The following is a 24,972-nucleotide window of genomic DNA, read 5'->3' on the forward strand; positions in this document are numbered from 1 at the left end:
CAGCCCAGCTAAACAGCGTTTCGGTGGAACGCTCCCGGCAGTCCCGAACCCGCGGTTCCCACCGCCAGCCACGAGGGGGCAGCAGCGCCGCGCCCAGCGCCTCCCGCACTCCCCGCCCAGCGCAGAGCGGCCGTTTCCGGCCCACGTGGGTCGCACGGGCACATGGCCGCGGTGAGCGGGGCCGGCAGCGGTACCCGGCGGGGGGAGGGATGGGACCGGAGCTGGGTCAGAGGGGCTGCATGCGCGCAGAGCCTGGAGTGGGGCGGGGCTGTACGGGATGGCAGAGGCTGAGGCGTCCCGCGGTCTCCTGACTGCTATGGAGTCTCCTGCGGGGCTCCTCCGGCCTCCTGCGTGGGTCTCTGCCGGTGCCTCCACCGCGAGGCTCCCCCGCAGCGGCTCATCTCCCCGCCGGGGGCCGTCCCTGCCTGGGGCCGAGCGCTGCGGGGCCGCTCCTACCCCGTACTGGCCCTGAATCCGCTGTCCCGCAGAGCATGGAGCCTACAGAGGACGTGGAGCGGCTCCTGATCCAGTTCCGCGATGAGGCCGGCGAGCCGCTGGGCTCCCCCTTCGACGTGCCCGTCAGCATCACCCCAGATAAGCTGCAACTGGTGTGCGACGCCCTCCTGCAGCAGGTGAGGCTGCCGTGTCCGAGGCGAACTTAGCTCCTGGTGCCTGGAGCCGCCCCCTGCCACTCTCCTGCAATTTCACCTCCAGGATGAGCCGGTGCCTTTGGCCTTCTTCTTCCACGATGCCGAGATCGTCGTTTCGCTGGAGAAGACCTTGGCAGGGCAAGCAGTGGAGACAGAGAAGGTTCTCGACATCATCTATCAGCCGCAGGCTGTGTTCAGGGTGCGGGCGGTGACACGCTGTACCAGCTCCCTGGAGGGACACACCGAGGCCGTCATCTCCGTCGCCTTCAGCCCCACGGGAAAGTATGAGGCTCTGGCTGTGGGTAGGGCACGTCTCCATGGAGCAGCCATCGGGGCCCCGTGCTGATCCTGCTGTCCCTCCTGTCCCAGGTACCTGGCGAGCGGCTCTGGAGATACAACAGTCCGCTTCTGGGACCTCAGCACAGAGACGCCGCAGTTCACAGCCAAAGGTGAGTGCAGGGTGTCGTGGGAGGGCAGCTCCCCCCCGTCCCACTCGAACAGGGCAGGCCTCATGTGCTGTGTGGGCTGGGACTGCCCTCCGGGGAATGGAGCAGCTCTTTTGCACTGAGTTGAGGAAAAAGAGGAAGAAGGTCTGGCTAGGAGCAACGTAAAGGGTTTGCCCCGCTCTCGTCCCACTGCTGTGGCTGCTGCATCCTGGGATACTGGGGACAGGTGGGTGCAGCTCTCTGCTCACACTTGCTTGTGCTCTTTCTCCCAGGTCACAGGCACTGGGTGCTCAGCATCGCCTGGTCACCTGATGGCAAGAAGCTGGCCTCAGGCTGCAAAAACAGCCAGGTAGGTCTGTTAGTACCCTGGCAGAGGGTCTGGATTGGTCAGCCCAGGAGACCCTCCACAGTCATACAATCTATTAAGTGGGCTGCAGGGTATTAGCAATGAAGACTTGTTTTCTCTAGCAGCTGGGACAAGCAGGTGTCTAGTTGTTCAGGGCAGGATTCCCAGTGTCCTGGAGAAGCTTTGCATGTTGGCACGTCACAGTGGGAGCATGTGGTGTCTTTGAACTGGCCTGTGACTCAGCTGTGCCAGGCAGCACTCTGTTGCCTTTGCAGAAGTCTCGCTGCGAGAGCCCTGCTGTCTTGTGGCAGACACTTTTCCCTCTGTACAGGAAAGCATCCAGGATCTAGACGTGGTCCTTGGCAGACAGTTCCATCACGAGGGAGATGTCTGGAGCAAGAAGGGGTATCGCTTGGTCAAGCCAGTGTGGTTGTGTGTGTGACCCAGACAGGCAGCAGCAGCTTGTTTCACAGTGCTCCTGTTCAGACACAGCCAAATTCCCTCTTACAGGAATGCTGGGGGAGCCCTGCCCCAGTTATTGGGCAAAACTTGTGTGCTAGACATGCTTCCAGAAATGTCTTGGGAAGCAGGAGCAAGTGGGCACAATTAAAAGCAAGTCAGTAACTTGCTAATCTGCAGCAGGACGTTGGCTTGCTCTGACTTCTGAACAGCCTGGGAGCGAGGACAGCGGCTGCAGAGCTGCTGAGTGCTGCTGACCTGGGCTCCGTGTCTGAGCAGCTGCCCTGTGAGGCCGCTGTGATATGAGCCCAAAGAAACAAGCAGGTTCTGGCTTTAATCTAACCCAGGCAGCTGCTTGTTCTGTTTTCGTTGTTTCTCCAAGTTTCTTGCAGCATATGACTAATGCCTTGGCTCTTTTGATGAGCATTTACAGAGAGAGCGAAAAAGCACCAGAAAACCAGCATGTGTTCCACCCACAGAATCCGATAATAAGTAGCATTTAGCCCGCTCTGGCTTTCATCGTGCTCTGCAAACGTTCACCGACTCTCTGGCACAGGCTGTAAGGCTCAGGCTGGCTTTCTGGAGAGCTGGATTGCTTTTGGGCTGGGGCAGATATTTTTGTAGCGGCAGCATCTGAAGTGAAGAGGGAGGCAACCAGGTCTCATGCTTTGAGATGTCAGCTGATTGCGGCTGGGATCAGCAATGGCATCCAGCTCTCCTGCTCGCCGCCCTTTCTGCTCTGTAAACCCCCACAAGACTGAGGATACCTATCATTTCTAAATGGAGCCCAGACCATCCCTGGGATTCACATGACGTGTGGCCTGACGCAACCCTCTTGCTTCCTCTCTTGGGCAGATATTTCTCTGGGACCCAGCCACAGGCAGTCAGATCGGCCGCGTTCTCACTGGCCATTCCAAATGGATCACGTGTCTGTGCTGGGAGCCGCTCCACATGTAAGTGAGGGGCCAGCCCAGCCTTCCTTCCTTCCCCTTTACTTTTAAGGCAAAGATGAGCTTGATCTTTAGGGCATTCCTCTTGTTTGCCTTTGTCCTGTTATGGTGTGCAGAGAGAGTGTGTTCAGAAGAAGTGGCTCACAAGGTGGGGCAGGAAAAATGCATCCAGCTCTGGAGTCCCAGCTGCTGCTTGCTGTTGAGTTGTGCTTCGGATTTCCTCACCCTCCTATAAAAGTGAGACCTGTTGATGGAAACTGCTTGATGTTTTCATAGTGCTACAGAAACTGCCCACTGGAAGCAGGAAAGCCTGTGGACGTGGAGCCTGAGCTAAGCTTTTGCAAAGCGTTCTCTTTCTGACGTCCTGCATCCTGGTTCATCTGTTTGTCATGGGTGCTGATTAACTGTGCAAGCTCCTTATCCCAATCAGCTAAAGCTTTGTCTGGGAGGGATGAGTGAAGGGGGATAGTTGTAGCCAATAATCCAAGAAATTATAGCAATGAAGGGGGAAAAAAAAAAGGGTGGGGAGGAAGGGGAGAAGGGTCCTGTTAGAGCAGAGTCCTGTAAATTGAATTTGCCAGTAGGAAATTCCAGCAAACAATTGGATTTGCAAAAACCGATTATGAAGGAGGATCAGGAAATGGAGATGAAGGAGATGCCCCTGCCGGGGCTTGACTTCCCTGTCTCCAGCTGGCTGTACTCTGTGCTCAGTTCCTGCACAAAAGGATGGGTTGTGTCCTTCCTCAGCCCCTCATGCCATCGATGCAGTGGTGCTATCACTTGTTACTGCATCTCCTGACTGCTTGGCATAGTGCTGTGCTGTTCAGTTTTGCTTCTGCTTTGAGGACAGTTTGTTGTCAGCAGCCAGCTAAGGAAAAACAAAGCTGGTGCTCTGGCAGCTCCCACTCCTGAGGCTGTGATGCAGCAGGAGGCAGTGAGTGTCTTTTTCCTACTGGGGCCAAAGTGCCAGTGATTATAGGAGTCACTGCCCCACGGAGGTGTGGGAAATGTGGCTGGTTTTGGAGCGAGTCATTAAAAAGGTGTTGATAAAAATGCTGTGCAAAGGACTGGGGACCATTTGTTCCCCTGTTCTCACTGGGTGCTGGCCAGCAGCTTCCAGCAGTGTCCATCTTACTCTTCCTGAACTGTGAGGATGGACTTTTCAGCTCTGCATCACTTGGATTGCGGGCCGGCACATCTCCTGCCAGACACAAAGTATGGTGTAGACAGGGGATATTATACATGGCTTTGTTTCTGGTGGTCTGTGCTGCTGAAGGAAGTCTCCTTGCCCAGGAAGGGTGCCAGTTTGTGGCATAAGTCATAAGTCAGTGGGCTAAAGCTGCCTCCTGTAATAACAGAGCAATTACTCAAGACACAGGAGCCAGGTTTATACTGGATCAGTGCTTCCTGGGTGCAGCCCAACAGTTGGTTTGGAAGAATGCATCTGCCTGCTGTTCCTCTACCTGTGGAATCTGGCTGTCTGTAGCCCACTTCCTGGCCTCCCTCTGGTTTTAACCCAGAAGAGAAAGTTGTCTTTTATTGACTTCTGGGGCTGATGCTGGGGATCTTGTGGAGGAGATGCGTGCACTGTGCGAATGCATTTTGTCTTCTTTTTGCTCAGAAACCCAGAGTGCCGCTACCTGGCCAGTGCTTCCAAGGATGGCAGCATCCGCATCTGGGACACACAGATGGGCAGGTGTGACAAAATCCTCACGGGCCACACGCAGTCCGTGACCTGTGTGAAGTGGGGAGGCGATGGCTTGCTCTACTCCTCCTCCCAGGACAGAACTATCAAAGTGTGGAGAAGCCAGGATGTAAGTGGGGCAGGTAGCCCGACAACCTGCCAACAAAGGGGGCTGGATGCAACTTCACCTGCTCTTCCTGTTTATAGTTGTCTGTCTGTCTTGCCTTTCCTTCTCTAAGTGGGGTGGTTTTGTTTCTAGGGCATCCTGTGCCGCACCTTGCAAGGCCACGCTCACTGGGTGAACACCATGGCCCTTAGCACTGATTACGTTCTTCGCACTGGTGCCTTTGAACCTGCTGAAGCCACCATTAACCCACAGGATATGAGTGGCTCCTGTAAGTGCAGCCTTATGTTGGAATGTGGAGGAGATGACGGGGAAACCTGATGTCTCTTCTTAGTGCTGCCATGAGCTGAACTTGCTTTTCCTGAAAGCTGAAGTTGCTTTTCCTCCAACAGTTTCCAGTCTCTCTTCTTACCCTCCTCCCTTTTCCTTTTCCAGTGGCAGAACTGAAGGACAAGGCACAGCAGAGGTATGATAAAATCAGGGTAAGTCCCATTACAAAGTTTATCCTTGCTGTGGTTTATAACACTGGTGCTGGTGGAAGCAGTAAACATGCACAGTTGGCTGTTGACCCCAACACTGCGTGTGTTTCTAAACATTCCACAGCTGGCTTGTACAAAATTTGAGTTCTTTCATCCCTTTCTCAGGGCCAGGGACCAGAAAGGCTCGTCTCAGGTTCAGATGATTTCACACTGTTTCTTTGGAGGCCAGCAGAAGATAAGAAGCCACTGGAGAGAATGACAGGTCACCAGGCATTGATTAACCAAGTCCTCTTCTCACCAGACACCCGGATAATAGCCAGTGCTTCCTTTGACAAATCAATAAAGCTCTGGGAGGGCAGGACAGGAAAGTGAGTGTTTTTTTTTGTTCTGTTACAAAGGTGGTGTTTGGGTCTGTGTGTGATGCACAGATTATGCAGAGATCAGCAGCACCCCATTGTCACTGTCAGCAGCTCCCTGGTGTATTCAGCATCTCAAAGATATTCTGCCTCTTTGCTCTACTGCTATCACTCTCTGCCTCTGATAGATCCCTTGTCTGCCTCCTCATGTTTTGCACGGTCTTGCTTGCTGGATGTATGTGGTGCTGCTTTTACCCAGCCACAGCACTGCACCCAAGTGGCACATGCTGTCTGCTGCAGGGATGGTCCTCCAGGGCAGGCATGGCTGTATTGGGGTGGGATGTTCCACTTGACTGCTCTCCTGAAGACATGTGCACGTTGCACACTGTAGAGTGACCCAGTTTAAACAGTGCCTGTGCCAGGGAACAGCTTGTTCTGGATGATGGAAATTTGTGTAGCTATGAGTGATGCTGTTGGTGTTTGGATGCCCCTGCAATCCAGCTTTTAACCTCCTGACGGAGTATTGGTTAGCTTTATGGAGCGGCAGTCCTTCCATCGTTCTGTCTTTGTACCTGTGATCTCTGGTTTTGTGTCAGTGATTTAGTGGTCTTTCTAAGCCTAGACATGTTCCTGTTGAGCTTGAGAGAGGAAGGACACACCTGTACAGTGAGGCTGCAGCATTGCCTGCTGGTGGTGGAGGAACTGAAGTGAAGAGCCTGTCCCCTAGAAGGGTCTGAACCAATGTGGGAGGGATTTAAGACATACTGAGTGGATTCTGTATTGGCTGCTGTGTGTGTGCAGGAATGGAGCGTGCTAGATATCCTATGGCAGGGCTTGGCTGCAGGTACAAAACGATGAATCTATGATGAAAAAGCACAAAGGCAGCGCAAGAGTGGGTTTGAGACAAATGTGGGTGCCTGCTCCTCTGACTGCCTGGTCGTGCCACCTCTGCCTCAGGTACCTGACATCACTGAGAGGACACGTCTCAGCCGTGTATCAGATCGCCTGGTCAGCCGACAGCCGCTTACTGGTGAGTGGGAGCAGCGACAGCACACTGAAGGTGTGGAATGCTGAGACAAAGAAACTGGCCGTTGATCTTCCTGGCCATGCAGATGAGGTGAGTGTTCAGTCAAGCTGTGGTATTGGAAGTGGGGATGGCTGTTCTTTCCAGGAAGCAGGACTAACTGGGTCTCTCTTTACGCTAGGTTTTTGCAACAGATTGGAGCCCAGACGGACAGAGGGTAGCGAGTGGAGGGAAGGATAAGTGTTTACGGATGTAAGTAACCTTTGGTCCCTGTATAGGGGAACTCGCAGCCACTCCATGTGTTCTTCAAAGCTGCAGAGACTTGACAACTCTTTCTGTCTGCAGATGGCGCAGATAGCAGCGACACGAAGCCACCAGTCCTGTCCTAAGCTGGCCTGCCCATCCACTCAATCTGCCTGGGAGATCTGCAAGGCGATGCACGACGGGGGCTGACCTGGGCATGTCTCATTGTTCCTGTCAGCTGCTATCCCTCATGGATTCTTTCCTTATATTTATTTAAGGAAATTTTAATTTCTGTTCTTAGTAAGAGCTGTGCTTTGCAGGATCCTTTTCCTCTGAGCATTACAAGAAGGAAATCTCATCTGCCTCCATCTCAGCCTCCTTTTTATTGAAATTTCAGCCTTGTAGTGGCCTCACCCTTTGAAAAGGAAAAGCATAGGGGTGGGGACTTGTCACGCTCTTCCTTCCCATGTGAAGAATCCTGCATGCAAGAAGGCTTTTAGTGGGAACAGAAAGGGTTGTCCTTGTGTGACCTTTGGAGAGGGAGAAGAGGAGAAAAATACACCACATCATTACAGTGCAGAATTGTGCTCGGCTGCATACCTGGGACAAAGATCTGCTGAGAACATGGTCTCAGGGCTTCTCGTTATTCCAGTAAGGTTTTGCCTTTTCACACGGCCCATTTACTCGTGAGCTGTGCCAAGCATTATCTGACAGTGATTCTCCACATCCACTGCAGCTAACTCATTTGCCCATCCATTCAGGCCTGAGTGCAACAGGCATCAGCTTCAAACTGCTGCAAGAGCTGCATAGAGTTTTCAGGCCTCAGTGGCTCCTGAAAATGCAAAAATGAATCGCTTGTGCTTTTGAATAGGGCGCTCATTTCCCTTCCACTTCTGACTTGAGGAAGTAAAGAAGGGGAGGGGAGTGGGAAAGATGGAGCAGCATGTTGAGTTTTGTATGGCCCTTGTCCTGGATACAAGCTTGATGGTAGGGCTGGGGCTGTCTCAGTAAATGACAAAACTTATGTTGCATGGAGTTGGCTCTCTGGAATTTCCCAAGTGTATTTATTTGCCCAATGGGTGAAAGGAGTTCACACTATCGGTAGTATATTTGTAAGCTTGTTTGTGAGCCTTTTTATAAGTCAATTCAGTGAAAATTGGGATATGATTAATAGAGTAGAGAATGTATTAGAGAATATACTGTCAGATTTCATTGCAGCAAGTTAGCGTGAAGACCAAAACATTCTGCATAGCTCTCATACTGTGGTTGATACCCAGCGATTATGCGGCTCAGGAGTTTGTTTCCCAGTTGTAGAAAATGCATTTTAGAACTTTATTCCTGCTGACAGGATTGCTTTGGATAATTAAGAGAGGATTTTGCAGTCATGACTGTTTACATCTCTGCAAGTGTTCAGGTCAGCAAAAGACTGGAACAAAATGCTACATCTTTAGTATGAGTGAAAACATGAGTAGTGGTTCCTTTTGTTGTATCATTTGGCTCTATCTTATGGAAGAACTCAATATTCTGTACCTGTTCTTCCTCTAGCAGATTCTCACTGGAAATGAAGGCCATGTTGTGTCCATCTGTGTAAACAAAACCCTTCAGAACTTGCTAAGGTAAAGGTTAAGGCAGAGGGTGATGTAAAACTGTAGCTGACAATTCTGCCCCATCCGGACTAATGTGCCCTTTGGAAGGAGGGGAGCATGCTTGTGGCTGGCAGAGCTCCTGTCACTGCCAAGAAGTCTGTTATGCAGTTTCATAGGGGAAACAACTCTTCTTTTTGAGGTCAGCTCTGTCTTTGTCCCCTGTGTTGACTTGCTGAAAGTGGTACCTTCTGCTACTCATTCTGTGGAAAGAGCATTGTTCTCTGCCTCCTCTTGCAAGGAGCTGTACAAGGTTGCTATGCCCCACAGATCCACAATGTGTTTTGTGTTAGAAGTGGTGATTTATCCAACTTGGGGGAGATGTTTCTGCCTGCAGGGAGAGGCTTGGTTGTGTTTGACTGCTCCCTTGTCCTCCCTTCCAAACCAAAGCCGTTGCTTTGCCCCCTGGCCATGCTCCTGACCTAGGTTAGTTCCTGCCATCCTTTCAGAGTCCAGTTCTATGATATTTGGCACAAAACAGAGCCTAACTAAAACTCACCTCCTCAGTGGTACCGTAAAAAGCTTTTCCAAAGCAAAATGAGAACTCTTGAAAAAAGAGAGGGCCTGCAAGTTTACACCAAAATATGCTATATCTAAACTGTTTTTTGACCTAATAGTGGGTAGATTTTGAATAATACCATGTGATGGATTCACATGTAGACCAAACAGTATTTTCCTATCTAAGCAGCTGCTCCTATTTCTATCATTTATACAGTACCAGCCTTCATGCATTCTAAGTGCTGGCCCATTTCCAGCTGCATTCCCAAGCAATCCCATAACACTCCTCCCAGTTTTGTTTGAAAGCAAGATTTCCTGGGCTTTGCTCTGCAGTTTACTGACTTCTCTTACGTGCTGGGAAACAGCTGCTGCCTTTCCCTTCAGGGCAGCTCCTTTCTGGCAGGTCACAAAGTAGCACTTGGTCACTCTTGCTCCTTTGATGACTAGAGCTTTAATTAGCTAATTTTTAGAATTGCAGTTGCAGGTTTGTGTTAGTAGTGTTGTTAATGGGGAAGACATTACTTTTTGTTGAAGGACAAATCTAGAATGTAGGCTTGAGCTCTTGGTTTCTATCTGCTCAGAGATCCACCTTGTTACACTTAGAAAAAACATACTGTAATACCTGAAGCTTTCAAACACCGTATGATAGTGGCACATACTGAATTTCCTGTACTTCGCTCCAGTTTTGCCCAGGTTTCTTGTTAATTGTACCACTCACATGTGCTTACCAGAAGGACATTATTTTTCACTGATACTGTAAGAATAGTTTCAAGCACATCTAGCTGACACAGTGCTTCTTCCCACAGAGCCCTCTGACACTTTCTCCTTTAAAAGCTGTGATAGCTCAGCTTATGCCACCGTTAATATTGTTTGAAATCCCCAACAGGAGGACAGTGGTGATAAGGACTGGGAAGCATGCCAGTCCTCTGAGAAAGATTTACCTGTTTTGATTGACATCCTAGGTGTGCTGGAGGGAAGGAGGGAGAGAAGAAAACAGTGAGGCACCTGGAGTGAAGTAGGCTGCCTGGGTTAGAGCTGTGTGGAATAGGATGGGCAATGGGATCCTATCTCTTGGATGTAGATTTAGATAAGTGGGGCCTTGAACATCCTTCTGAAAGTTGTTTTCAGGGCTGTGTGTTCTGCTTACCCAGGCAGGAACGCTGGTGTGCAAGTTGTGCTCCTCAGTTCCTGGTTCCTCCCGACTACATGTTCATGTTCTCCTCGACTCAGCTGATATCTTGATTATTGTCCCAGATCAGTAATTTAATTTCCATGTGCATCATGTGCATAATGATTGCCTGGGGAGAGATGCAAAATAAATAAATAAATAATCTTTTGAACAGGAAGAAAATCAGCATCATCTTTATTGTATGTTAGGAAAGGCAGTCCTCTCTGCTTCTTGTTGGGACAGCCTGGGCACCATTCAGGTAGTGTTTCTCTCTCAGAAATGGCTGTTTTTGATGTGTGGCAGAAAAGGGCTTACAGTAAAGATCATTAGTGCTTTTAAGGGTAAAAGGAGGTATGGAAACTCAGAACAGTGATTTCTGGATAGTGCTTTCATCTGGCAGGAGTTCCTCACGTTTCCCTTGTGTATTCAGATCAGCAACTTGGAAGGTGCAATCTCCCTCCCAGATCTTTGCCACTTGTGAAGTCCCAGCCCACATCTGAGGGGCTAATTTGGTCAAATCAATGTATTGCAGCCAGGGAAGAGCTGCAAATGCATGTCCAGCAATGTTATTTAATATTTTCTTTTCCTTGACCCTGTAAGCTGGTTGTCCTTGCTGAGCTGCAGCAAGCTGGTGGGCTGTATAATTGTGCTCCTGCTATCACACAGTACGATATTAAAGAAATAAACTCAGCATGCAGCTCTTTGTGCTTTTGAAGAATCGCTGTGGTCTGTCTGACCACAGTGCTGGTGCCCATTGCCTGGCCATGCTTTTTGAGTGCAGCGGATAATTTATTGTCCTGCTGCATGGCTTGTCAGAGCAGAACAGTGCATCCCTCTGAGTGCTGCAGGGCTGCTGCTGCCTGTTAGTGCTAAATGGTGAATATCTGTGTGTATTCCATGGGGGGGGGAGGAGCAGTGCGATCCCTGCGGGTTATTGTGCACTGCTCTCCCAGCATCTCCAGTAATTAAGCTCCCTTTAGGAGAGGTGAGCAATTACAGTTGGCTCCACGTCCTCTTTCAGCAGCAAAAGCAAGTGAAGGTGCTGTTTGTAAATAGGTTTGCTGTAGTCTGATAGCACCAGAGATGTTGACACCTAGAAACTCTCCCAGAGACTAATCGAAGATCCAGTTCAAATGAGTGACCTGTATGCAAATCTCACAGCCCTTCAGATCCTGTTCAAATCTCAATGCTATGCCAATGTAGTTTGTTATTCCAGTCAAACCTCCTTGCTGCTCCTCGCTGTTTTGTCCTTGCTGTGCTAAAACAAACCTGCTCCAGGGCTCCAGCCTGATTATGAGGACAAAAGGACGGCAGACATGCTGCTACCAAAGGGAGATGTGCCTCATTTTTGAAATGTAATGCAGAGTGGGTGGCTTAGAAATTCCTACAGTGGCTTCCTCAGGTCAAAAGGGGTCTTTCTAAAATTTTTGTGATGTTTCATAAAAAATGCAACTCGTGAGTTAGACTTTGAGGTGAAGACGTGTGCTGATACTGGGAGAACTGATACTGAATGTGAGAATCAGTGAATGGCAGAGAACAGCCAGTTCTGAAGGAAATCATTTTCTGAGTCAGGATATTTAACACATTGAGACTTGTGTTTTTTTTTTTTTTACTGGTTTTAAAGGGGAATTGTGAATACATGCTAGAAAGCGTTTGTGTTACTACCAGCAACTTAATTTATGATTAACTTGGAATATTTTTACATCTCATTTATTCCACAGTGATGTTCTGAGCAGCTGAAATTACTTGGTCAGCTTCACTTTTTGTTTATTTGTTAGGTTAGTGCCACAAAGGAATCTTGCTGAGAACTTCAGAAAATTAAAGTGGGATTTGGTCTTGAGGGTTTGTTAAAGCCCTTTACTTCTCTATGGCAAAAATAGAGTCTTATGATCCCTCTGATGCCTCTATATAACATTTAGAGCTCAAAATGTCCTTCATAAAGCTGTCAATATTCCCTTAAGTATCTTTTGCTCAATATTTTTTTTATCCAGGTCCGTTGCGTCTAGAGAAGTCTTTAACTGTGGAGATTTTGACACCACTCCCATAGTTCTTGGTTTTGAGTTACAGTAAGCAAAGTGAGATACGAAGAATAATGAGAGAAATGGATGCCCCATCCCTGGAGGCATTCAAGGCCAGGCTGGATGTGGCTCTGGGCAGCCTGGTCTGGTGGCCGGCAACCCTGCACATAGCAGGGGGTTGAAACCAGATGATCATTGCGGTCCTTTTCAAAATAGGCCATTCTATGATTCCATGAAATAACTGCATAACTCTGCTCTGTCACTATTTCCATGTAGCAGCACTGAGCACGGACTTTATGTCATGGGAATGCTGAGCTCTGACCCTGCAGGATCACAAAGTGCACTGTGTGGTGCCTGTAACCGAGTGCAGCCAAATGTACCACAGCAAAACCCAAGGCACTGCGTGTGGCCAGGAGGGTTAATCATTGCATAGAGACCAGAGTGCCAGCAGGATCGGGGCAGGTGGGGATATCTGGGAGGCCTGAAACGGCTCATACACGTGAAAGCTGGATGCTGAGGTGGCACAGAGGACAACATAGAGGGAAAGGAAGTGAAAGCAGAGAGGAATGGAAGCAAAGGAGCATAGTTACGTGGAGATGGAGGTGAAGGTCAAAGGTTCCGTGTGACTGGTGTGTGCTGGTGGTGGTTTTTAATATTTGAACGTGTTTCTCTAAGCGGCCCAAGGCTAAAAGTGCTGTGAGGAAAACCTGCAGCTGTAAAAGGAGCGAGCAACCTGAGGAGTGTCTCTGCCTGACAGCATTTACGTTTATTAGCATTTTTCCTGCACGTTCCCTCTTCGTTTAAGCTCCCTGGGTTAGGCCTGGCGCAGTGTGGCTTCCCGAGGCAGCAGGGCCGTGCTCCTAACTGCCGTCCTCCCTCACAGAACCCTGCTCCTCTCCCGCCGGCCCCTCAGCTTCGTCCTGCCGCAGGTGGGGCTAAAGCGGCCGAAGGAAAACGTAAGCGGTATTAAAAGCCGTTTCCGTGCTCGGGGAGGGGGTTGGAACTCGAGTTTGGCCTCCACCCGGGCTACCGCAGGAGCCGGTGTAAGGATAGAGGTGCGCGATCCCCCGGAGCCGTGAGGCGATGGCGGCGGAGAGCTTCCCGCCGGGTTACGCGGGGTGAGGCACTCTTTGCCGCCGGCGGAAGGAGCCGAGCGCCCGAGCCTGCGCGATGCGGTCTAGAAAAGGCGCGCGGCGGCGCGGAGGTGCGGGCAGTTGGAGCCGGGGCCTCTAGGCGCCGCGAGGGAGCGACGGCGGCCTGAGAGACTCCGATCGGCAGCTTCCCTTCCGCGGGGGCGAGGCAGCGACAGCCCCGGAGCCGCGAGCCGCGCCTGCCCCCGCCCCGCTGCATGCTGCCGGGCTCGCTCCCTGAGGGGACCCGCAGCCCTGATCGGGGCGATGGGGGCGGGCGGCGGCAGGGCGCGGGTCGGCTGAGCGGGCCCTGAGACGGCAGGCGTGCCTCACTTCGCGGCCCCGAGAGCCTCCCTCCCTTCATCTCCGCCCTCCCCATGCCAGACGGAGCCCCTCGCCTCGGAGACGCCCCGCAGCAGCCCCTTCGGCACGGGGGTGCGCGACCGCCCCCGCGCGATGAGAGGAGCTGCCCCGCTGTCCGGGGGCCGCCAGGAGCCGGGCGGGCTCCCACCGCTTCGCCCGCTGCCCTGAGGAGGCGGCCGTAGTGCCTCTGCCGGAGGAAAAAGCCGATTCCTTTTGTTTCCCCTTCCCATCCCGGGGCTTCATGCCCACCCCCGAGGGAGGATGGAGGTGGTGGGGGATTTTGAGTACAGCAAGAAGGACCTGATAGGACACGGAGCCTTCGCTGTGGTCTTCAAAGGTCGCCACCGTAAGGTAAACGGCGATGGGGCGGTTACACGATCTTGTGGGAGCAGCCCCGGGCCTCGGTGTGCAGCTGGGGGATGCGGTGGGGCCGGGCCTGCGGCGAGCTGCTCTGTGAGCACGGTTATGTGTATTCATAAGGAGATAGGGCAGCCTGGCTGTGTGCTCAGCTGTTGGGCCGCTCCTCGGACGAGCAGAGAGGTGCAGCTGCGGGGAGGCTGAGCCCTTTGTTTGTCAGGAGGTCGTGTTTATATAAGGAAGGGATCTGATGGGAAAGTGTCTCCTTTGGGTTGGGCTGAGGATCCCTGGAATTCAGATGGGTCCGGTTTCCTGCTGGATATTCATAGATAGGTGGTGGTTTCTTGGTGCTGTGTGAGTTTATGCTGGGCTTGGCGCCTCAAACGCTGTGCTTCCACAAAGCAAACCTCGACTTGGAGCCTTTTGGAGCATTGGGAGAGTGCTTGCAGCTCCTAGGGACACAGCATGAACAGAAAACATGAGAAACTTCGAAGCTTAACAGAGATGGTTATACCTTACACGTAAATAAGCATTATAAATAAGTTCAGTTTGGATATTAGGAAACATTTCTTCTTAGAAAGAGTGGTCAGGCACTGGAATGTGCTGCCCAGAGAGGTGGAGGACTCGCTGTCCCTGTGGGTGGTCATGAGATGTGTAGATGTGGTACATAGCAGCATGGTACAGGGCACAATTTTGGTGCCCTGACAGTTGGAGTGGATCTTAGAGGTCTTTTCCAACCTTAATGATTCTGTTAATAGGCAGTAAGCAGGCAGTATTTCTACTCAAAAACCAAGTGCTTGTGTAGTTTTCAGCTGTGGAGATCAAGAAGGATGAAGCTGGGAAGTCCTTAAAGAATAGAAGAAACTTCGTCATTGGGAGGGAACTGAAGGGCAAACGGGATGTGATTATTTATATTGTAATCTTTTTTTTTAATAAGTGCTTTTGAACTCATGAAAATGCAGTCTGGCAGCAGCTGGATCTTAATAGCTGCCTGAACTACTGTGGAATGAAATAGTTCTTGGTGGTGTCATGTGATGGAGTGATCAGTGGTGGGTAGGGTAGGGATGATCTTGCTGTTTCTTGAGTGCTTTGCTAGCTTCTTGTTAGTGGATAAAGTAGAAAATGAAAGCTGATAATACTTTTCTGTTTGCTTGCAGAAAACTGATTGGGAAGTAGCCATAAAGAGCATTAACAAAAAGAACTTGTCAAAATCACAAATCCTACTTGGAAAAGAAATCAAAATCTTAAAGGTATGTTAATTGCAGTGATTTTTAAAGCCGCTTTGCTTGAAAAGGAAAAGAGACTTTTGATGCAGTTCATTTTGGGTCAGGTGTGGTATCACTGTAATTGCTGCTTTACCTTTTGCATCTTTTATTTGCTTCAGACAAAATCCAGAATTAAAGGGGCCAAGAAAAAAAGCTCTTTAGTTTTGGAAATGGCCTCATGTTGAGGGCATGTTTTTATTACAAGGGGAAGGTTGCTGTACAATCAGCATCTGTGCTCCACTTATTGCACATACAGAAAGGTTTGTCCTTCAGGATGGGTAGTGTCACATCTTTCCCTGTAACAAACATTATAGCAGAGGTCTTCTATCATTCTTTATCTTTTATTTTCAATCAGAGATGCCTTGAGAACTGAAAGCGGTGTACTGAATGTGATTCCTGGGGCAGCCTTCCCGTTCTGAGTTAACTGACTTAAAAGTTCAGTGTGGCACTAATGAAGAAAATAAAACAGAACATCATTTAGTTCTAAAATTCTGTTTCATGGAAACATCTCCTTAGGTGTTCTTCTGTCATTTTCCATTCTCTGAACTTCACTACATCTCATTTTACATAGCTTTGCAGCAATAATCAGTGCTGATTTCAACGTTTGTGCTGTTTCTAAGCTTCTTGAGGTGCATTCTGTTCTATATGCTAGTATGTATGTTCTAGTTCATGTTATATGCTAGAAATAGTAGTGTTGGGTGTATTCATATGCTTCAAGTTCTTAGAAAGGAGACATACTTTTGTTTTAAGCAGTTGCAAATAATCACATGCAAGTTGTATTTGGTGTTATTTGGCTTGAATTTCATTTTATTGTAAAATAAGAGGTTGGCTTGAAAATAACATAGTTGGTTACTCCCATAGGGAAGAAATGTGTTAGACTATAAATTCAGCAGTCATTGAAGGATTTAGTGCTGTATTACTTTCTATAACAACACAGAGAAAATGAATTTGGTAAAGAAAATGGTATTTGACCTGTGAATAAATAGTGTGACTTCCTATTGCTGTGAGTACAGTCTAAAGATTTCGATCATCAGATGTAAAACTCTTTGAGCATTACCTGCATATTACATTTAAAACAAGAGCAGGCTATTTCCATAATACAAATACTTTTTTCTACAGGAACTTCAGCACGAGAACATTGTAGCTCTCTATGATGTCCAGGTAAAATACGTCTTGATGTTTTGTTCTTCATTAATTTTATTTATGCAAATACAAAGCATGTATATAGTAAGATATTTTTAAGTGGTCATGTATTTTCTTGTGACTGTTGTCACTTTGATATTTAGAAAAGGATATCCAGTTCCCTAGCAGTGGCAGGGGGGGCTGTGTTGTATTGGGCACATTACATGCTTGTTTTATATTGACTCTGCTTATCCATTGGGATAGCTGTGAGAAATCTGGTTTGCTTCCAGGCAGCAGGGGCAAGTGGGAGCCTGCTTATCTCTGCAGAGGGCTGTTTGTGTAGTCTGGTCCTGTGTGCAGTGAAAAAGCATCAGCTGCCTGGGCAGGGAGCTGGATCAGTGGCTGTGGCTGTTCTCCTGAATTAGCATTGTTTGCTTGGTTCTATACTTTAACTGGGAAGGAGGTGTTCATGGCTGGCGACTGAATGCACCCGAAGGAAAGTGTACTAGTAGGAGCTGATCTGAAAGGATGAGGCAAGTGACACTGAGAAGTCAACATAGCTTAAGAGGCTGTTGTAGAAAACCATCTCTACTGCTGTGGAGATGTCTCAAAGATAAAGAGATGTATTTTATAGCCCTTTGTCATGGTGAGGGAAAGCTGAAGGAAGCAGGAGATCATTACTATGCACGTACGCATTGCTGTTACTTAAATTGTGTTCAAATGGATGGCACAAAGTGTAAAAGTCAAGCAGATATTTGAATCTTTTCAAGTAGGTCAAATAAGAATGAGGTGACTGCTGGATGTTGTGTTGAGGGACATGGTTTAGTGGGAGCTATTGGGAATAGGTGAACGGTTGGACTGGATGATCTTTTAGGTCTTTTCCAACCTTGGTGATTCTATGGTTCTATGGTTCTATGACTTTGCACCACCTTTTTATTCCCAGGTTCTGTCTGACAAGGTGAAGGAGTTACTTTTCTAGCCTGCACAGGGCAGTGTATTCTATTAGCAGGAAGTACATTTCTCATATTGTGAGGCTTGCGAGCGCTGAGTAAAGCTAAATATGAGATGATGTGAGGTGTGCAGCTCTTTGTTCTATTTGAACCATACGTTTATCTCCTGGGCTTGATTCTCATCTTAAATACAGAAATACATTTATGAATAAAATTATTAAGAACCACCCTCGGGGCACTGCACAGTTAAAGCAATGCAAAATAGACACTTCCATGTTCTTCACCATTTTCTGTCCTTACATGTTTGCATCCTATAAGATTTTCAGCTTATATGTAGATATGTGTCTTGTGTAGCTGCAGAAAACTGTGTTTGTGGGATATATGCTTGGCATTGTCAGGTTTTACTGTGCACAGTGCTGTAGGACATGAATTAACTTCTGCTGACCTGTGATTCAAAGAAGTGGATTCATGTGGCGGCAGACTATGCCTCAGAACTTCCCATTTGGACTCTTCTCTGAGTCTTGACTTCAGAACTCTGCCTTTGGAATGATACAGCTGAGGGGAAAGTGCACTCTTGAAGAGACCTGGCCTTCCTGAGTAATGCTAAATGGAAACAGTGTTTCAGCACCCTAAATTTAGTACATCTGAACATCTTCAAAGAAACTGGAATTGTTGACTGAGAGTGGTGGTGTGTGAGTAAGCAGCTGAATTTTGGATTTATCATTTATGGTTGTTTATATGCGAAGAATGCTTATTAAGCTTTGCAGCTCAATCTGAAGGTAGTTGGTTAGATACATTGTGTTTTGATGATTTAACATTGTTTATCTTCTAGCTCTGCAGAAGCTCTTGCTAATTTTGATTTCCATACACAACACCCACAAGGGAAGAGAAGACAAATCTATGTTTTTGTTTATTTACCTAAAAGTGTTTTAGAAACAACTTTCATGCTTTTACTGCTCTGCCACAGGAAACGACGCCCTCAGAGTGGCACTCCCTTGTGAGTGTTTGGCCCTGTATTCTCCCTTTGAGAAGGGGATGTTCCTGCTTGTCACTGACCATTGCACTTCAATAAAAACAACAGTTACAGCAAAATGAAAGGAAGAACTCTCATATCTTGGATATATTTTGAATAGATTCATGGCAAACGTAAAGCAGTATGATGCTACGTCTATAGAAGAAATTACTTTGCAAAATATGGTCAAGAGAGTGTGATGCTTGCACAAATAAGTCTGTCTGCACGGGGCTTGGCTTGTGAAATATTATACATCATTAACTTACATGATTACATTGACTTATAACACAGCAAGAACGAGCACTGTGCAAGGCATTCACATGGCTGGTGGGTTGTTACACCTACAAATTTTCCTTAGCGTTTCATGTCCTAGCATGTGCTGCCCTTTTTGTTTGTCGTAGTGTTGTGAATGTGGACAAAATACAATAAGGTAAGACTTGAGGTATTCAGGCAACTGTTACAGTCTTTCAGACAACAGCACGTGAACATTTTATGCTGCTGTTGCTTCGTCCTAGGTATGAACACCACTCTGATACATTCCTTAGTATGTATGGAGCCATTTCCATTACTGGAAATAACCATTCATCTGGAGCCACCCCCAGATGAATTAGTACACCATTAGTGTTGTATATGTATTGGTCAGCATTAAAATCTTTTGTTCTGGTGCCAGCACAGTAATTGTCCTTGATTTCCCTAAGGTGGGTACATGCAGTGCTGATAGGTTTGACCTGCAGTTAAGCATTTTATGTAAGCAGAGCATTTTGCAGTTTGTGCCATGGCAGAAATCTGGGGATCTGCACGAGGCAGTCTGGAGATGCGTGGTTCTAAGGCTGAGAGTGTTTGTGCAGATACTTAAGTATGAGCTTTCCACTTATGAGAGGCAGATATGTTGCTGTAGTAGATCTTTGAAAAATAAACACGTGCAGCTCACCGCTAAAGGTGGAATTACTTCTTTTGTGAAGCGCAGTGCTCGTGCAGTAAATGCATTACAAAACAGAAGCTCTTGAGACATTTTTTACTTATCTTTTTGGGCAAGAGTTGGTATTCTTTCTTTGAAGAAAAAACCTCCAGAATTGCTGAAGTGGTATAAAAATGGCATTAAAATGAAGTTCTTTTTCCTATGAGATATCATTCATCCTGCAGAAGAAGAACAAAGAACGTTGGATCATATTAATTGGGGAAATGGGGCCTTGTTTCTCAAAAACAAAAAGAGTCTAAAATAACCTTTAACTCACCGGTATGAAGTGCATTGAGATCCATGGATAAAGTATTATACAGCAGCAGGAAGGTGTCAGTAAGTTATTTGGAATGTGCTATATTTAGGCCATGAATTTATGGGCTTTTTTTGCAGTTCATGATCCCGAGTGCATGCTGAGTAGAGCTAATCTCACATGGTGCCAGACAGTGCCTGTTTTAGCAAATAATTTAATTCAGAACTCTTTAGAATGTCAGCCATCAGAGTGAAAGCCTGTGATGTATCTCAGGGATAGTTTTTTAGAAGAATGAATTAATCTTCACTGTATGGAGTCTGAAGTTTGCTATTTGAACAGTAGTGTAGCAAGAGCTAATTTCTAGTTTGTTATTGGAAACAGTGTCTGAACAGAGATTGTTTCTTGTCTCTGTTGGCGCAGAGCGGACAAAACAGCTGCAGCTGCTTCTGTCTCTGAAGGCAGTGAAAGCAAGTGGGGGCCAAGCCAGCAATGCCTTGGTACCTATAGCTCTGCCTTTCCCCACATATAGGTGCCTGTGATTTCTTACCAGGGATGCTGGTGGATGGAATGGTGCCTATCTCCACCTGCTCTTTATCGATGTCGTTAAGGACTCCTGTTTGCTCAGCGGCTCCAGCTGGTCTGGTGGTATCATTGCGTGGTTCCTGAGGCAGTTGCTTCAAATGTTCTGGAGCATCTTCTTGATCTTGGTGTGCCACAACTCGTATTGCCTGTCAGCAGAGCTGGTTCTGAACTATCATTACTTATGCCTCAATTTTATTTTTTTTCTTAGTTTTTTTTTAATTATTTTTTTTTATTTATCAGTATCCATCCTTACCTGCATATGAAAAAAAAAAAAAAATACAAAATGTTATCCCAACCATTTTTCTGTGTTTATTCTTCCCCGCCAGGTGACAAATGTTTTCAGACTTAAAGGCCAAATATGTCCTTTAGAAAATGTAAAGGTTTTGAAATACTTTTCCATACCTTTCACTTAGCAAGTGGTGCAAAGTGAAAGGCTGACAATAAGATCATTGAGTGGCCAGGAACAACAGTAGCACGGGTGCTGAAGGTTAGGGATAGCCAATTAGCATTTGCTTTAACCAAACACAATTTACTTTCACCATCTCCCTTGCTTGTTAGTGAGGTACAGCATTTCACATACCAGGAAATGAGTGACACTGCCATTGTGGTACGTTTCCTGTGGCTGATTGCTCTTTTATGTGAACAATTGGCAGCATGCAACCTGTGAATCCTACAGGTGCACGTCATGTAGTCTGAGATTACACATTCAGTCAGAAGCAACAACATGTTCAGTTGTAGGAGCAGAACATGTTAGAAGCTGCTGCTGCAGTGTACTTGCAGAGCAGCATGAGAGTATCTGTAACACAATGAAATAATCTTAAGGATCTGGACCAGTCCATTTTCACTAAATCATTAGAACCTTTGCCAATTGTATCTAATGCTCCAAAAAATGAGGAGTGTCTCCCTGACCAATAAATAAAGCAACTACAGCACAAGATAATGTCAGGAAATCAGGTAGCAGCAGTGCATGAGCTGTCAGGTGAACTCTTGCTCCCTTGGGACTGGGATCATAAACTGCAATTAAATGGAATCCACAACCTTGGAGCAAAACCACAGTAACTGTCCTAGCACAGCTCCTCCTCCTGCAGCTCACTAAATGCTCATTGCAGACTTTTATCTTCTTCTAGAGGAGGGCTTTCTAACCAAAAAGCAATTGAGGGTATGTTTCTGCCAGTGTGCTGGAGTTCTAGCAGCAGCTGTCACAAGTAACCATGAATGTTTTGACTTCTCTTTCAATTAATGTCTTTTAAGTGGAACTACTGCACTGAACCTGTGATTTGGGTTGGAACTTCACATCCCCTGAGAGAACTGTGGGAAGTGTGGGATTAAAACACAGCAACTTTTGGCAAATATGTTGCCTCTTCATTTTTTTCTAGTAGGCTTACCTGTTGTTTCCTATTAAGCTTCTCTATCTTTTTACTTGCAAGTTGAAATAAAATCTGGATTCAGAATAAGAGGGAGCAAAAGTAGTTTTTTGTCATGAAAAATTTAAATAAATAAAGCAAGATATGCTGAGGAAAAAATGTTCCATCATTGTTTCAACACAACATACACTTGTTTTACTTGATTATTTTTCTAGGTAGAAGTATTGGCCAGAGCAGCTCCAGTTGCAGTAATTTTGTGATCTGTATATAAATGTAAATTTTTGAAAGCTTTGCTATCTGTTTCAAGAAACAGTTTAAAATAACTTGCTAGGTCAGCTCTATTCCTGAATGTTACATCTGAAATGTGGTGGTTTGCTAATCTTTTCCTTTTTGAGCACTTTTCTTCGCTTAGCAAGTCAACAGAAATTGTTCTTCTGGAGAATGATGATAGTGTGAGCTTTATTTTTCAGCAAAGTAATTCAGAGGAGAAAAATGCATCTGCAGAATTGCCCTGTGAGAATGGAGACCACATTCCCAGTCAGGCTGGCCAGCAGCAGTAATCTGAAATGGGAGCAACTGTGAAGGGATAAACAACTTCAGCCATTTTGAACAAAAGCTTCATTGGTGGGATATTGAAAAGTATGTGTGGGTAAGAGTTGGTGCTGGAGAGGAAGGGGAGGTGAGGGCTGCTGTGACAGCTCATCAGCTCCTTGTTTCTTAAGGGAGCAGCTTTGTCTGAAAGGACTTTGTTTCCAACAGAGTCCAGAAAACACATTCTCTTAGTTCTGAGATGAATAAACGTCTGTCATGAGCTGAGCATTACATACTGCTTTAAGCTGTTGGTTTTGTGCAGTGTGTTGTGTAGCTGAAGCACTGACGCTGTGGAACATCTATTTCTGATTCATGGCATTGCTATGTTTGGGTGGAAATCCAATAGCTGAGCTTTCTTCTTGTCACTGGAGAGCAGACAATTTCCATGCTTCTTAGCCGTGTTATTCTTTTACACATCACAGTTGCTCTTTAAGTGAAGTGGTCCTCAGCTTGCCAGAATTTTTGTTTTGGTGAATTAGGATCTCAGAGTATCAGCTGTGATCAGTTAGGAGGGAGGTTAATGAGTGGTGATAGCCTTCTGTTTTCTTGGTATCAGCTCTGTGTCAGAGATTTCAGAGCATCTGCAAATGGTGAATTTCTTCTCATGATGTCTATGTGTCAAGCTTAGAGCAGTAGCAGTATGTTGGAGATGGCAGTGCATGCAGGTGTCCTGGCTTCTTCCTTTTTTCTTCAACTCAAGACCAGCCTTTGCTGGACAAACTGATGAAAGTCATTTGGAATTGGTTTAAATAATGCTAGTAATGCTAGCAGACAATTTGGAAGCTGTGATTCCAGATGTGGATTGCTTTTTGGAATCCTTGGAGTTCCTGAAAGGTTGTGGGCTTCTGCCTTGGAAGAAATTGTCGCATAGGATGAATGTATTTTCAGTACTTTACAGGGTGGGTAGGGCTTTTTGTGGTGGGTGTTGGCTTTTGGTTTTTTTTTTCCCACTAAAATATGACCTTCCTGACAAAATGCACTTAGGTTTTGAGACTTTTATAGGATTTCAAATTATGGTTCATGTTGGCCACAGCTGTTAGAGAAACATCGAAAAATTAGGAATTGATGAAATGTGATCTGCTGCTGCTTTAGTATTCTATATTAGTTGGAGCTCACCCTTCATTCCCACCAGATTTGCCTAACATTCCTAGAAACTTGCTTTCTTTGAAGCTAATTTCAAAATGTAAACAAATCTGTAAAGTGCTTGAATGTTCTGAGCTGGGAAAATCCTCCAGAGGCTTTCTCCAATGCAGATGAGAATGGCTGAACTAAATGCTTCCAGAAATGAGGCAGTCTCCTATAATCTCAAATTAACCTTAAAATGTCTGATTCATCTCAAACTGCTTAAACTCGTTAGCTCCGAAGAGGGGAGAAATGGTTTTACTTTATCTAAGATCTCTGAACGTCTCCAGCTTTGTAGGCACAACGAAATGACATGAGAAACTAGAAACCATCATGTTTATTATTGACAAAAGCTCTTCACACAAAATAATGCTTGTTTAAGAAAAGGATTATTCTAGTTACAGTCAGACCTCGATACAGAGGTTCTTACTGCGTTCTGTGGAGTGTGTAATTTGCAGTAGATGTTAGCTCTTCTGTCTTTTAGTAACTCTTCCTCAGTTATGAGAGGGAATTCAGGTTGCAGATGGGTCAAAGGAGGTCAGTGCTTTGGAAAATCTCAATAGGACTGCTATATCAAATCACAGCTTTCCATAAAGCATTTAGGTCTGTGACATGGGCATGCTTCTGCCTGTGACTCATCGAGGGAGATATTTTACAGAGCATGCATGAATCCTGGTAGAAGCATCCTACAGAATAGCAATTGGGAATCACTCTATGCCAGGCACAACTGTGCTGTGATTTCTGCATGACCTTCAGCTGTTCAGATGGCAGAGCTTGTTTTACCCAGAAGGAGGGGACGTAACCCTGGAAGTCCTCCTGTAGAAAAGCGGTTTTTGCAGCTGTTTGTCTTGCTCACACTGCATCACAAACATATTCAGAAATATTACTGCCCCGTTACGGATTGGTTTCAGTGATGTATGACAGTAAAGGTGTACTCACTTGTTGGGGCTTTTCATGTAGAAGACGCCTTGATAGAGAAAGCACGAAGCAGATGAAATCGAAGGGAAATGTGAAAGATTATTTTACTTTATGCTGCTCTTATACTTGGTTAATGCAGGCATTGAGGGCTCTGTCTCGTCACATTCTTAAATGGCCTTTCTTCTGTTTTAGGAAATGCCCAGCTCTGTCTTTTTGGTAATGGAGGTATGTGTTTGTATACGTGTTTCTTTCTGGTTAATTTTTAAATACTTTTTTGGGGAAGAAAAAAAATCCTTCTTTGCTGCAAAATAACAGGTAATTCTGAAAACAAGCTTATTAATTTTCTGGGCAGTGCTGAGCTTATCAGCAGTGTTTGTACCATAAATTATTCTTTTATGTTCTATGGCACTGTAAGCATTGATGAAGCATTACACCTCAAACTGGTAATTACAAATAGTTGAGAAAACAAAATTAAATGGCTGGGAAGGGTCTTCTAACTGCAGAGGAAGGATTACAAAGTAGAAATTAACACAGAGGATTTCAGAGCTTGTGTTTTGAGTGAAAATCTTTCTTTTTAACAGTACTGCAATGGTGGGGATCTGGCAGATTACTTACAAGGTAATTGTTTCCTGTGTTACCTTATTAGGAAGCTCTTGCATTACGTGTTCACATTCTGTATTTGTGTGATCCACTGATACTTCTCTGAGTTCTTTGCTTGTGATTTCAATGTTTTCCTGTTTATGAAATGTCTGTAATTCTGCAGTGCCTGTTCTCCCTACTGTGATTTATTATTTTTTTTAGAGTACCCTCTTTATTAGATTAACTGAATGCACTGATCAGTTCCATATTAGCTGCTTGTAGGACTGGTTTGGAACCAATGCTGGGAATGTTGCATTC

At 46.4% G+C, this 24,972-nt stretch overlaps 2 protein-coding genes across 3 annotated transcripts in view; both read left to right on the forward strand.

Moving 5' to 3' along the window:
- Window positions 1-140: 140 nt before the first annotated feature.
- NLE1 (notchless homolog 1) lies at window positions 141-7,119 on the forward strand. Of its 2 annotated transcripts, XM_042879911.1 has the most exons (13): window positions 141-171; window positions 489-632; window positions 715-932; window positions 1,020-1,099; window positions 1,369-1,445; window positions 2,757-2,854; window positions 4,473-4,665; window positions 4,795-4,930; window positions 5,095-5,141; window positions 5,304-5,506; window positions 6,452-6,611; window positions 6,700-6,770; window positions 6,864-7,119. In XM_042879911.1, the coding sequence occupies exons 1-13, from the start codon at window positions 163-165 to the stop codon at window positions 6,874-6,876; spliced, it is 1,449 nt and encodes a 482-aa protein (XP_042735845.1). In that variant the 5' UTR covers window positions 141-162; the 3' UTR covers window positions 6,877-7,119. The 2 variants fall into 2 exon arrangements, with proteins under 2 accessions (XP_042735845.1, XP_042735846.1); XM_042879912.1 differs by lacking the exons at window positions 141-171; window positions 489-632; window positions 715-932; ... (1 more) ...; window positions 1,369-1,445; window positions 2,757-2,854 and adding an exon at window positions 3,002-3,088.
- A 6,565-nt stretch (window positions 7,120-13,684) lies between these two features.
- Window positions 13,685-24,972, forward strand: part of ULK2 (unc-51 like autophagy activating kinase 2) — a 35,626-nt gene continuing 24,338 nt past the window's right edge. The window contains exons 1-5 of the mRNA XM_042879455.1: window positions 13,685-13,932; window positions 15,096-15,188; window positions 16,323-16,364; window positions 24,268-24,300; window positions 24,657-24,693. Of these exons, the coding sequence (XP_042735389.1) occupies window positions 13,843-13,932; window positions 15,096-15,188; window positions 16,323-16,364; window positions 24,268-24,300; window positions 24,657-24,693 (295 nt within the window). The 5' untranslated portion in view covers window positions 13,685-13,842. The remainder of the gene's footprint in view (window positions 13,933-15,095; window positions 15,189-16,322; window positions 16,365-24,267; window positions 24,301-24,656; window positions 24,694-24,972) is intronic.

This window comes from Lagopus leucura, unplaced genomic scaffold (assembly GCF_019238085.1).
Source record: "Lagopus leucura isolate 7727_CA_CO unplaced genomic scaffold, USGS_WTPT01 Super-Scaffold_100024, whole genome shotgun sequence".
Taxonomy (NCBI): Eukaryota; Metazoa; Chordata; class Aves; order Galliformes; family Phasianidae; genus Lagopus; species Lagopus leucura.